The 14047-nt window shown below is 39.3% G+C and overlaps 2 protein-coding genes across 3 annotated transcripts; both read right to left on the bottom strand.

Moving 5' to 3' along the window:
* Positions 1–3326: 3326 nt before the first annotated feature.
* LOC109150810 (uncharacterized mitochondrial protein AtMg00810-like) lies at positions 3327–4607 on the bottom strand. Its single transcript, XM_019298786.1, has one exon. It carries the CDS (start codon positions 4605–4607, stop codon positions 3327–3329), a length of 1281 nt encoding a protein of 426 aa, XP_019154331.1.
* A 3205-nt stretch (positions 4608–7812) lies between these two features.
* LOC109150855 (pyridoxine/pyridoxamine 5'-phosphate oxidase 1, chloroplastic-like) lies at positions 7813–12915 on the bottom strand. 2 transcript variants are annotated; one of them, XM_019298827.1, is made up of 15 exons: positions 12698–12915; positions 11929–12362; positions 11660–11830; positions 11516–11554; positions 10830–10997; positions 10649–10754; positions 10411–10577; positions 10084–10326; positions 9793–9881; positions 9446–9496; positions 9274–9364; positions 9045–9149; positions 8867–8937; positions 8488–8583; positions 7813–8115 (listed from the first exon to the last, which is right to left on the bottom strand). In XM_019298827.1, exons 2-15 carry the CDS (start codon positions 12022–12024, stop codon positions 8049–8051), a joined length of 1560 nt encoding a protein of 519 aa, XP_019154372.1. In that variant the 5' UTR covers positions 12025–12362; positions 12698–12915; the 3' UTR covers positions 7813–8048. The 2 variants fall into 2 exon arrangements, with proteins under 2 accessions (XP_019154372.1, XP_019154373.1); XM_019298828.1 differs by lacking the exon at positions 11929–12362 and having other exon boundaries at positions 12698–12903.
* Between the last annotated feature and the right edge of the window lie 1132 nt (positions 12916–14047).

Raw genomic sequence — 14047 nt, 5'->3', positions numbered from 1 at the left:
TTCTTTGCATGTTTTCATGCGTAAGGGATATATAAATATATATATATGTATATAATTTTGCATACAGTTACTGACTCAAAATTTAATTATTTCTCCAGTGACAGATATATTATTCAAGATATATCTTGTGGAAGTTGAAGTTTTAAACTTCTGTAACTTCAACAAAATGACTTCCAACAAAATTTGACGGATGTCATTTTCCACCATATTCAGCCTTTTTTTTTTTTTTTTTTTTTTTTTTTTTTTTTTAAAGGTTTCTGGCAGAACTGGTTCAACCAAACAGAAAAATTTGATTACATGACTATACCCTTTCCATATCTCACTTTTCTTCACTCATTCAAATGTGATTACATGTCATCTCATACCTCCTTTGTAAAATTTATATCTCATCTTATAAGCTTGCTGACTCTTCCATTTTTATTGTTAAAATGACAATTATTTTACTTTAATTTTACCCTTAAATTAAAATTCTAAATTCTCAAATCTTAAAATTAACTTGCATAATCTACTATCTACTATACTAATAAGATCCCAAGAGAGTTAGGCCTATAATGAGTAGAAAAAATGGCGGTCAAATTTTTTAATCAAATGAAGGGTTTAGATTGATCAGATTTTAATTTTTCCTTAAGATTTCCTAATTTATCCTTAATGAATATGATTTTCCGTTAACTTTTCCGTTAAATATTATCTTTTCCGTTAATTTCTGTTAGTTCACCGTTAACTTACTCATTAATTTCAATAAGAAAGGTTTTAGATTCGAACCTCATCCTAATCAAAGTTGGCATAATTAGTACTCTATTTTACTCTCATTAAATAATAATTTAGTAGCTACAACAAAAAATAATACATAAGCATTTCTTTAATTTAGAATTATGTGTCTACAATGTCTTTATTCCAAAAAAAATTATTCATTATTAATAAATTAAATAAGAGAAATAATTTCATTAGTTATATTGTATTTATTTTTTTCAATATAAAAATTCTTTACATTCAAATTCATCAATTGATTATATCCGCTACATTGTCCCTACAATGTCTTTATTAAAAAAAATCATCATTATCAATAAATTAATTAAGAGAAATAATTTTATTACTTATATTGTCTTTATATTTCTTCAATGTAAAAATTCTTTACATTCAAATTCATCAATTGATTATATTCACAACATTATCTATTATCTTTTTTTGTGCACTATTTTTTTTTTAATTAAATATCAAAGTGATAATACAAAATAATGCTATATATTTATTTACCAAGTATTTTATTAATACCATGAAAAAATTAAAAAAATATATATAATTAATAAAGGAAATCATATTAACTAAGGGATTTGTTGACAAAGAGACTATTCAAATCACACAACAAATTAAAGTGAGAATTACCTCACAATATCCTTGTTTGACAATCAGTAGTTAGCGGTTAGCGTTAGCGGATTATATTAGTGAATTTGACCAGTGAATTATATCAACGATTGGTAAAAAGATATTTGAAAAAATTAGCTGTTTAGATTAACATGTAAAATGACCTAAGGGTATACATATATTTAATAATAATAATAATAATAATAATAATAATAATAATAATAATAATAATAATAATAATAATAATTGTTTTAAAAAATAAAAAAAAATTAAGCCAATCATATTAACTACTTGGGGGATTTATTGACAAAAAAGAGTATTCAAATCACACAACAAATTGAAGTGGGAAACTACCTCGCAATGTCCTTGTTTGGTAATCAGCAGTTCGCTCTTCAATATTAGTATATATTTAATATTTTATGCCCTAATTTTTATTTGCTCCCCCTTATGTCCCGTATTTGGTTTCAACCATACTTATACAATTATTTTATTGACAATTATAATCAATCTTGACTATATTATCTTGCATTTGTAAACTTAGGGTGTGTTTGGTTCGCACATAAGAATCGGAATCGGAATGGGTATCAAATACTTGGTAATGGTAATGGGTTTTGGTGAAAGTATTTAACATGTTTGGTAGTAGGGTGGAATGGGAATGGTTACTATTAGTAGTTCTTGAGAATGAACAAGGGAATGAAACCCTTATTGTATTTGGGTATGGGTTTTTCAATTGATGAGGTATTCGAAACTAATAGTAGTGTTCTAAAAATCCATCAACCAAACAACAATCACTTTCATACTCATTCCTATGTGCAAAACCCACCAACCAAACACACCCTTAGAATTACCTATTTAAATACGCAAATTCAACATTCAATTATCTATACATAAACAATTCTAATTTAATATTGCCTTGATATACTTTAAAGTACTTATTTAAAAAAGATATTAGGCATTATCTCAATCGCGCAATGCGCGTAAAAAACTAGTACATGTTATAAATGTGGGGATGGATAATCTGGGTGATTTCAAAAAGTTTTGATTACTTAATTAATTTATTTTGATAATTTTGAAGGTACTTTTGTTCAATTTTAGTATCAATTGAATTAAATTTTGTTTCATCTTTTTCTATAGCCTTTGTATTGAGTTTATGTTTACTTTTTTAAGCTTCTAGAGATCAGATTGAGACACACCATTTTGAGAGCTTAGAGTCACACCTTAGCACACACTACTACTATATCGATATTCCACCCCGTTACCTTCATTACTACCGTTTAGTTATAATCAAGTTGAGCTTAAACCTTTTTTTTTTTTTTTTTTTTTTTTTTTTTTTTTTTTTTTTCATGTTAAACACATTAAGCTAAGCTTACTCTTATTCCCATCCAAATGGCCTTTAATTTGTTTATTGTCGGACTAAAGTATGCACGTATATATCCTTAATTTGTTGGTTTGAATGGTTGAAGTCCTAATTGAATAGGATGAGATAAAATGATTTATGATTAAACTCCAACAAGATCGGAAACATAATACAAATAGCTAATGAAGTCTACGCAAATAAATCCTATCTAATAGGAAAGCCACATAAGACTAAGTCTAGTCTAAAGAATATTAAAACAACATATAAAAACGTGACAAAATAGTAATCTGGCTAACACACCCCCTCAAGCTCAAGGGTGATGAGCAACAACATTGAGCTTGTCCCGAAGAGCTGAAAACCGAGGTCCTGGCAGCGGCTTGGTGAATATATCTGCAAGCTGATCCCTGGTGGATACAAAATTAACCACTAAGTCTCCTGAGGCGACCTTGTCCCGAACAAAGTGATAATCGATTTCAACATGCTTAGTCCTGGCGTGGAAAACTGGGTTCGCGCATAGGTAGGTGGCACCCAAATTGTCACACCATAGAGTGGGTGGCTCACCGGTATGCAGACCAAGCTCCTTGAGTAACGAGACAACCCAAGTGACCTATGCAGCAACATTGGCAAGGGCCTTGTACTCGGCTTCAGTAGACGACCGGGCCACTGTACGCTGTTTCCTGGAAAGCCATGAGATTAAATTTTTACCCAAGAACACCGCATACCCTCCAGTGCTTTTCCTATCAAGAGGACAACCTGCCCAATAAGAATCAGAGTAGGCATGAATAGCCGCTGAGTGGGATACTGTAATGCGAAGACCATAATCCAGAGTACCCTTGATATACCGTAGGACCCTTTTAACCAAACCCCAATGGTCAGTAGTCGGCGTGTGCATAAACTGACAGAGACGATTCACTGAATATGAGAGATCCGGCCTCGTAATAGTCAAATACTGTAGAGCTCCAACTACTCGACGGTACTGCGTCGGATTATCATGCGGAACAGCAGCAGATGACATAGGCTGGGTGACCGACGCTGGTGTGTCCAAGGGTTTACAATCCAACATACCTGCCCGAGTCAACAGATCATTCATGTACCTGCGTTGAGATAACATAATACCGTCGGCAGTGCGTATTGTCTCAATGCCGAGAAAGAAACTAGGCGAGCCTAGATCACGTATCTTGAAGGTCGTGGATAGACGCTGAAGTAGGGAGGTAATGAGCGTAAGGTCATTACCCATCATTATGATATCGTCTACATACACCAGCAGGTAAACACGCGAGTCACCAGTTGAGTAGTGAAAAAGAGAGACGTCAGTTTTAGATGCCAAAACCCCTGTAGTGAGTAAATAATCATGCAATCTTTTGAACCACGCTCGTGGGGCTTGCTTGAGTCCATACAAAGACCGCTGTAAGTGACACACGTGATCGGGATGAGTCGGGTCCTCATACCCTGGTGGTTGTTTCATATACACGGTCTCTGCTAAGTGCCCATTTAAAAAAGCGTTGTGGACGTCAAGTTGCCTTAGAGTCCAGTTATGTGAGACAGCTAGAGAGAACAGCATCCTGACTGTAGTCGGTTTGACTACGGGGCTAACCGTGTCAAAGAAGTCCTCGCCAGCCGCCTGGTTGAACCCCTTCACAACCAGGCGAGCCTTGTACCGTTCCACGGAGCCATCTGCGGTCCGTTTGGTACGGAACACCCACTTGCACCCAATAATATTCATGTCCGGTTTAGGAGCCACTAGAGTCCAAGTATTGTTATGTAATAACGCATTGAACTCCTGGTCCATTGCATCTCGCCACTCTTGGTGCCCGACTGCTTGTGAATAACAAGTGGGGTCAGCCGTCACAATGAGAGCTTGAAAACTTTCACCAGTACCACGAGTCATATTGCCGTAACCTCATTGTATGACCTCGATCTTGAGGCTCGGTCCGTGCAGCCCTTTTTCTCCGAATTTTGACCCGTACCGGGCCTTCAATAGTTAAGGGGGCAGGCTCTTGGGCCAGAGGTATTGGACTCGGAGACCGGGGTCGGCCCAAGTCAACTGCGGCTGTGGGCCCAGTTTGTGTGACAACTGGGCTTGACGCCCAAGGTAAAGCAGGAGTCATAGACGTAGCTGATTCCTGTGTAGTCAACTCTGAAAAAGGAAAAACAGTTTCGTCAAAACGTACATGACGGCAAATATAGACTTTCCCACTTATTAGATCCATGCATCTATAACCCCTAAAGGATGGAGGATAACCTAGGAAGACGCAGGGTGTCGAGCGGTATTCCATCTTGTGCCGATTATATGGCCTTAGATAGGGAAAACACCGACACCCGAAGACTCGTAGAAAAGTGTATGGCGGTGTGGTTTTATATAGGCAACTGTACGGACTTTCATAGTTCAAGACGGGAGTAGGTAGGTAGTTGATTAAATTTGTGGATGTCTCAAAGGCGTAGTCCCAATATTGTGACGGGACACAGCCTTCGGCTAGAAGGGCTAACCCTGTTTCGACTATGTGTCGGTTTTTGCGTTCAACGCGGCCATTTTGTTCGTGCGTATACGCACAAGACTGGCGATGAACAATGCCCAACTTTTTGAACACTTGATGGAGTTTGCGGTATTCCCCGCCTAAGTCAGACTGAACACAGTTGATAGAACGCGAAAATTGGCGTTCTACCATGACCCGAAACGACTCGAAACAGTTGTATATATCGGATTTTACCCGTAAGGGGTAAAACCACGTAAAGCGCGAAAAATCGTCTACAAAAAGCAGAAAGTAACGGCATCCACTAGTAGAGATTACATGTGCCGGACCCCATATGTCCTTAAAAATTAAATCTAACACATTTGTACTAGTAGAAGAAACTCTATTAATAGGAAATCTAGCAGATTTTCCAAGCTGACAAGATGAGCATAATTCGGCCGGCTTTGTTTTATTTGGTGACACTGGACATAACTTGAGGACCTGATTCTGGACATGTGCATGGGGATGACCCAACCTGCGATGCCAGACGACCGGAGTGGTGCGAGATGTAAGAAACGCAAAGTGAGACTGATAAATAGGGAGCTTGTACAACCCGCCAACCGTAGGACCTTTAAGCAGAACCTCCCGGGTGACCGAATCCTTCACAACGAAACAATCTCTGTGAAACTCAAAGAAGACACAATTGTCATTTGTTAAACGGTAAACAGATAACAACGGAACACTTAATTGAGGAACATATAACACATTGGAAAGATTAAGAGATTTAGAAACATTAGACGTGGAAGGTATAGAAGCATGTCCAATTCGTGAGATCATCAAACCTGCGCCATTACCAACGCGCAGGACATCACCACCATTATACTCGTCGGATTGTGACATCAATGATGGATCCGGTGTGGCATGTGCCGTGGCCCCAGTGTCTGGAAACCAACCCGAGGCGCCATAGCTAGTTGCCGCATCATCGCCCGGGACTGCCATGTTGGCTTGCGGACTCGGTTGCGGAGCATACCGCTTAAAACAGTAAAGGGCGGTATGCCCTTGTGCTCTGCAGATCTGGCAGCGAGGTCCACTGCCACCCCCTCTGCCGTTTCGACCACGGCCACCACCTCCTCTGCCATTGCCGCGACTCGGATGCCCGGAGTTGCCGCGGCCTGAATTTTGTCCTCCTGCACTGTTTCGACCACCGTTGCGACCCCGACCTGCATAAAAGGCTGCCGGATTTGCATGTTCTGGGGCCGTCGGATAGTCTTCAGCATGTAGAAACTCTTGTGCCCTTAGATAATCTGCAATATGCGGTATAGTGACCGGAGTTCCAGCCGCAGTCAGCGACGATGCCATGGCGCGATACTCCTGCCGCAAGCCCCGGAGAACGAACATGTGCTGTTCGTCTAGCGAGATTGGACGCCCAGCGTGCGCAAGGTCCTCTACTAACATCTGAGCTCGGCCGAGATACTCAGCCGTGCTGCTGCCGCCTTGCCTGAGGGCGTGAAACTGCCCGAGGAGTCCGAGACACCTCGCACGCGTAGAGCTGGCCAGCGCCGTGTTGATGGAGTCCCAAACAGCCTTGGATGTGGACTGCCCCACCGCAAGGTGCATCACCTCATCCGAAAGGGATGAGATGAGAAGAGAGAATAATGTCTGATCTTGCTTAATCCAAGCCTTATAGGCCGGATTGGGAACTGAGGTTGTGGACGTCGTGGACTCGCCAGTGGCCGGTGCGGCATCAATCATCGCTGGAGGGCATGGGGTTTCACCGTCAACATACCCCATGAGGTCTTGACCACGAAGAAAAGGAACTAGCTGGGTTCTCCAGAATAAAAAGTTCCTGTACGTCAACTTTAGCGATACGAAATGGTGCGCACCGCTGAGTGGATTCGGAGTCGACGCCGAAGTAGCATTCTCGTTGGCCGAGACTGTTCGGAGGAGGAGGCTGACATGGTGGTGATTCGGTAGAGTTTGAGGGAGAGGGTTACGGGAAGGATGGTGGGAGAGAGAGAAACAGTTTCCTGGTCTAACTGATACCAGATGAGATAAAATGATTTCTGATTAAACTCCAACAGGATCGAAAACATAATACAAATAGCTAATGAAGTCTACGCAAATAAATCCTATCTAATAGGAAAGCCACATAAGACTAAGTCTAGTCTAAAGAATATTAAAACAACATATAAAAACGTGACAAAATAATAATCTGGCTAACAAATAGAAGTGGGACATAAGGTAAAAGAAAAGATTGTGAGGTTTAATTTTATCATCTCTTAGATCCATTGCAAAAGGCAATTTGTGAGATTGTAAGAATGCAAAAGAGATAATACTAAAAAATTAAAAAATTTGGCAATCCCCATGCCTATGAACGCGGTAAAAGGAGATTGGATGAGACTAACTTGGATGGAGTTTGAAGTCAGTGAGGAAGAACGCCCTTGGAAAGAAATTAGCTAGAACTAAAGTGTTCATGAAACTCAAGTCACTATATCCTTCAAATGATAGAGAAGTATAACCAAGGAGATTGTTGTAGAAGCATATGCTAGTTACAAGAGAAGCATATTTCAGCAATAGGAATATGGGGGTGGGGTGGGGGATGTCCATTTATGAGAAAGAGTATGCATGCATGCTATGGAGAAATGGACAACTTAGAGGAACCCTTAATAATATTATCTTTCTGCTTTATTTGGTACATTTGTATTTCCCTATCAAGTTCTTGATAACCAATTTCTGTGGATCAACTTCTTGTTTGAACATACAATCAAGAATGTAAAGTTTTCCTTTCAAAAAAAAAATGTAAAGTTTTGAGCAAAATGGGGTTGTGGCAGTGAGTGAGAACATAAGAGATGACATGATCATAACAAGGAAGCCATTTGTCAGGGAGCCAATCGCTCTATTCTCCAAACTCGCTTTCCATCCACCTCTTCTGGACAATAGCGTAACCTGTAAATAGTATTTCCTTACGTTAGTAATCTTAACACGATCAAAATCATGTTTGTATACAAGGATAATTATTGCTACTTTAGAGATATCTTTCTTCATGCAAACTCGTAGCAATCTCAATAAAACTCTTGAGCTGTAGAATGATTCTTAGTTTTATATCCCAATATTTCCCCAGCAAGCAAGGGTCGTACCTACTCAAAACTTCTCTATCATTGTTTTTTCTGAATCTTTAGCTACCCTAAAAATTTTCACCCACTGCTTCATTTTAAAGCAATGTGTACATGCAACAACTACATGCTTCAGTCGTACTTGTGCTCTTAAACGAGAATCACAAGGAGACACGAAAGGATCGGAGTCATTGAAGTACCATACCTATCATGCAAGCGAGATTGCTGTCCTTGCCAAAATTCAAACGATTCTGGTTTCAGCATGTATCCTCCCCAGTGTGTTGGTTTGGGAATCGTACTCCTGCATAGAACGAAATATAGCTCACAACAAAGACGCAACTTTATTTCCTTATATACCGCCACATTTCACATTTTCGAGAGACAGGGTGCTGGACTTGACCCTTCACCGGCCTCTGCCCAACAATCCCCCTAGCCACCAATTGGTGGACTTGGCCTTTCACTGGCCTCCGCCCAACAACTCGGATATAATAAAATATGGAGTATGTAATTGGGCAAAAGATCAAATACCAATTCTAGAAGCATGATAATTGGACCCGACATTTCACATATAAAAGATGACTAACCCGTCAGAGTACTTCATCTCCAACTCTTTGTATTCATGGTGGAGAACTTGACGTCCGGGAATTACTGTACTCTAATTTAACAAAACGAAAAGAAGGGCGTCATTGACAGATAAGCCTTACCCTTTTACGTAACAAATAGGGAACGTAAGATTCAAATAAAAACGAGAATCTGAATAACCTGCTTGCTAGCTATGGCGCCAATCTGACTTCCACGAGGACGACTATGGAAGTACTTCACAGATTCCTCATCAGAAACCTTTTCTACAGATCCTTCTATTCTTACCTAAAAGCCAAAGCATGAGATTTTACCATCCACTCCATGAGTTTGATCTATCCAACGATAATGAACAAAGTGTAGTTCTGTATAATATTTTGATCCCCAAAAATACGGGCTTAAAATGCTTTACCTGGCGGTTTAAAGCATCCCAGTAAAAAAGAAGTGCAGCATGAGGGTTTTCAGATATGTCCCGAGCCTTGCGACTTGCATAATTGGTGTACCTGGACAAAAAGACTAATCAAGAAAACAGAACAATAGTAAACGAGAATATGTATGGACAATAAAAATTAAGGATAACTAACCAAACAAAGCGATCTTTGTCAACTCCCTTTAGCAACACCATTCTTGAAGAACTACAGAGTAAACAAGAGAATGTAAAATAAGCATGAATACGTAATAATACTATACATATCCAAACACATCATACAGCAATACTCAATGTTGAGGGAATCTGAGGGATAAGAAATAATCAAAAATTTATCTCTGAATCAAGAATCAATCCTTGGTCAGAACACAACTCGTAGAGAAAGGCAAGCTAGAATTCGTTTCTTTCCCCAAAACAATAAACGATGAGGGAGATGCCATATGAACACATATAAATATTGTAATATAGCAGATATGAAAGGAAAAGCCAATGACAGATACTCACGGCTTCCCATCTTTTCCAGTTGTGGACAAGGCCATAGCATTTGGTTCCTTCAAGCCTGCTGCCATTGCATCATCAAACCACTTTTGGAACTACAAAATAACAGAGTTCAAATTCAAAAGTAAACCGTTAATTGTTTGTTTTGCTTTGGCCTTTAAAAAAACACTGTTTTCTCAGCAATATATGAACTACAAACATGAGATAAAATTTAGAATGCCCTGCATGATCAAAGAACCTAGGTAATCTTCAAAAGTAATATCAATCATTAGCCACTTCCTTTTGCATAAACTTTACCTGATTAAAGGGGTCTGACTCAACCTGCTCCTCAAGCAACTCAGGAGAAATGTAGTTCTCCCTCAAAGATGATATGTCAACTTTTGGAGGCTTTCCAATACGAACACACATTGAAGTTCCAGGATATGCTGGTAATTGGAGCTTAAACTTGTTCACAATGGACGGTGGAACAAATCTTCCACCTAGAAAGTGATGTGGACCAGAAAACTTTTTAGCGCACAGCTTCGGAGCAGTTAAAGAAACCTACAAAATAGAATGTTTCTTTCAGATGTTATCATCCTCCAAGATAGGATTCAAGAAAGTTGTAAGTTCTATATTTTCACACACAAGCATGTCAGGTTTAATGCCCTCGCTACTCAGATCTCCTTCTTCAACGTGCCATCCAGATGGAATATCAACGGAGACAATAGCTGGTGACTTCTTATGCCTGAGTTCATTATTTTTCACTGCTATCAGTCTCTGAATTAGATCATCAAAAGGCGATCTTGGAGTACCTGGAAAAGTTTTAACATGAAGGTTGCAGGGTAAGGAGAAACAGAAGAACTCAAGAAGAGAGAGAGATTACCATGGAATGAGAATCCAAACATTGCATCTACAAGAATGTCAAAGTTGTCAGATAAGTCCATTGGCAAATCTTCCATTGACAGGAAAGGAATTGACAGTGACTCAAGCTACAAAAGGCATTCATGCATTAGATATATACAATATACAAAAATTCTCCCCTACAACTTGAGCCACATCCATACCTGAGTCACCAAACCATTATAAAGAGGTTTGGCAGTACGCTTTGGGTAACAAATAACTGGCTTATAACCAAAGTGATAAAGATGACGAGCCGCAACAAGGCCATCACCACCATTATTTCCTGGACCACAAACAGCAAGGACTCGACTGTATTCACTAGGTTTATAGACCTGTTAATGAGAAACAATAGGTGTAAAGCATCTTAAAAAGAAAGTCTTTTTGCCCCAGCTATTATAGCATCCCTTAATCCAACAATTGACTTTCTTTGCCCCAGCTATTATAGCATCCCTTAATCCAACAATTCTCTGCCACCTTTACGGCAAGGCCAATTTATACTGTGTAGAAAACTTATCTTTTGAGGAAGAGTTTGAAACTTTAAAACAATATTTCAGTAAGAAACTTCCTTTATATCGCATGTCATAAGTGCTGACATTCCAATACTAATTAATAAAACAAACTCTGAAATCATTTGGCACTTCATTCAGTAATTTCAGTCAACAACTAATATATGTTATCAATGATTTTACCAGATTTATCAAACGGCATAGCACAGAACCAAATGTGTCAGACTAAAGCACTATAAGCAGCACAGTAGGCAAAAAAACAGAGGAAACAAAGTAATAATATCTACTTTTAAAAAGTGATATTCTAGCAGTGCATCAAAGGAACAAAAACACAATCCACTGACCTCTGCAACTGCAGTGGCAACACTAAGTCCAGCCAATTCCTACAACACAACGAAAATCATAAGACAAATCAAACAAGTTAATCTCATGAAAGAACAAAACCCGAACCAAAGAAGAAAAAAAAAAAAAAACCATCTTTTACAAACCATAAGCTGATCGACACTGAAACCAAGAGGACCCATGAGCAACTCATCGATTTCTGCAGCTTCTTGCTGCTTTAGGTAGGAGAGACTGCTATCCACTGTTGTTGCCATTCCCCTCACTCCACCCCAAGATTTGGAACCAAACCCACAGAACCCAGCCCGCGATTTCCAGATCTGCAATCCACACACAGACAAAAACCCATTAACAATAGAGAGAAAAGTGCTGCACAAGAATTTACACATGGAGAAAAAAGGAGGAGAGAATTACATACAGAGAGAAGAAAAGAAGTTGGGAGAGAATGGATAGGCTTAACAAGACCGGAAGAATGGAAAGTGGGGGGAATTAATTGGTGGAGAAGGCATTTCATGGTTTTAGATGTGCACAACCATTGATGCAGGGACAGAGCCAGAATTTCCTTTGAGCGGGGGCGAAGAAGCAAAAGTAAAATGAATTAAAAAATGTTCAAATACAAAATATCAAATGAACTGATAAACATAAGCAATCATGCAAACCATAATTTCTGGAAATAAAACACTAGACAGTCTCTAATCTTTAACACTAGTTGACAAAATGATGTATTCTTAACAAAATCAATTAACAAAACATCAAAATCATCAGGGTCACACACTCACACTGCCCTGCCGATAAAATTCATCAAAATCATCAGGGTCACACACTCACACTGCCGAAAAAATTCATCAAAATCTGCAAAAAAGCATCAATACTTTGGAATCCTAATTTCGTATTGAATTCATATCACACACATGAACTAGCACAGAGTTACAGTCTTACAGAATACACTAATACTTCAACTGTTACGAAATCATTCAAAAACTTTGAACACACGAACATAATCAAATTGGGGTGAAAGGGAAATCAGTTACAACTCACAAGGTCATGTACCAAAACCAAAATCTTAAAAAGAAAAAAGACCAGAACCCACAATTTCAGATTGAAAATTTAGAGAATTGGCCAATTAGGGATTTAGGGCAAACTAATTAAGAGAATAAAGTTGAAGAATAATGAAGATTGGTTCGAACCTGAGGCTATAAATCTATAATGGTGGACGACTGGTGAACGGACGGAGCCACGGAGGAGATAGCCGGACGACGGTGGTCGGTGGAGGCGTGGAGACGTGGAGTAATGGGCCGTGAATCTGCAAATCTTCGATGAAGAGTTCTGATGGACTGATGGAGTGATGAAGCTGCTGGCTGGGTCGTGGAGGCAGGAGCTGAGGAAGCAATGTAAAACAAAAAATGGCTGCTGAGAGGACAGAGGCGAAAGAGTAGTGTATGGTTAGAAACAAACAAGAAAATGAATAAAAATAAAATTGTACTCGTATTATTATTTTTTAAAGTGGCACTGCCCCCATGCCATCTTCGGCCCCTGCATTGATGCATTTCATGATGGCTTGTGCACTTCGGCTACGAGTGTCAAGACTCAAGATAGGTCGGCCCGTCCGCTCATTCGACCTGCACACTTCGAATTGAAAGCGTTGCGGGGCTCTCAAGTCCAGGCAAATTATATCGTGCGTCGCGGTGCATAATGGTCCTCTGACATCGTTTTGTTTAATTAAAAGAAACGGTATTCGTTTCGCGCTGTTCCGCAAAAAGTAACTTTGTTATTCAGTTTCATTTTGTATACACGAGTTAATACATCCAATGGTCCTCCGAGTATTAGTCATATACCAACTGTGGTCATCCGATTTTTAAACGACCACGAGACGTTCTCCATCATTTCAAAAATAACCACATGTGATCCTCCGTTAAGTTTGGTGTCAAAAGAGCGTTAAATGTGAGGGCAATGTTGCCTTTTCACCTATATTAGCACCTGCATATTTTTCTTTGCTCCTCCGGTCGACTTAACAAGAGTAGCGACTGAGGAAAATGACATGCATGGATGGATGAACCAAAGGCAAATGACACATCTTTTGTCCTCGTCGTTAGATGAACCAAAGGTTTTTGCTGTGAGCACTTGGTTTTCCACTCCAAGACTTTTTAACATAAAACGATCACAGGCTTGTATTGGATGTTGGAAAAATTGGCTTAAAATGACATAAAATGGCATATTAAGTGGCTATTTTGTGGTACAATTATCAGTGGGGTCCACTTTCGATTTGGGTTGGGTCAAAGTGGATTCGAATTCTTCATAGTAAGACGAAGAGATTGATATATTGTACGCTCAAAACGGATAATGGGTGAATGAGATATTGATTCTCAAAGTAGACCCATTTGAGTTGGGAAATGAAGGAAAATAGAGGACTTTGTCCCACATTGGTTTGGAAACAAGATTTGCCCCCCTTATATACATGAGCTCTTTTGAAGCTTATAGAATTGTATAGCATAGAGGCTCTCTCGCGCCGGGGGGAGGGGGGGGGGGGGGTGTTGCAA

Source organism: Ipomoea nil, unplaced genomic scaffold (assembly GCF_001879475.1).
Source record: "Ipomoea nil cultivar Tokyo-kokei standard unplaced genomic scaffold, Asagao_1.1 scaffold2280, whole genome shotgun sequence".
Lineage (NCBI taxonomy): Eukaryota > Viridiplantae > Streptophyta > Magnoliopsida > Solanales > Convolvulaceae > Ipomoea > Ipomoea nil.
The sequence above is the reverse complement of the archived record's forward strand: the minus strand, read 5'-3'. Positions and strand labels throughout refer to the sequence as shown.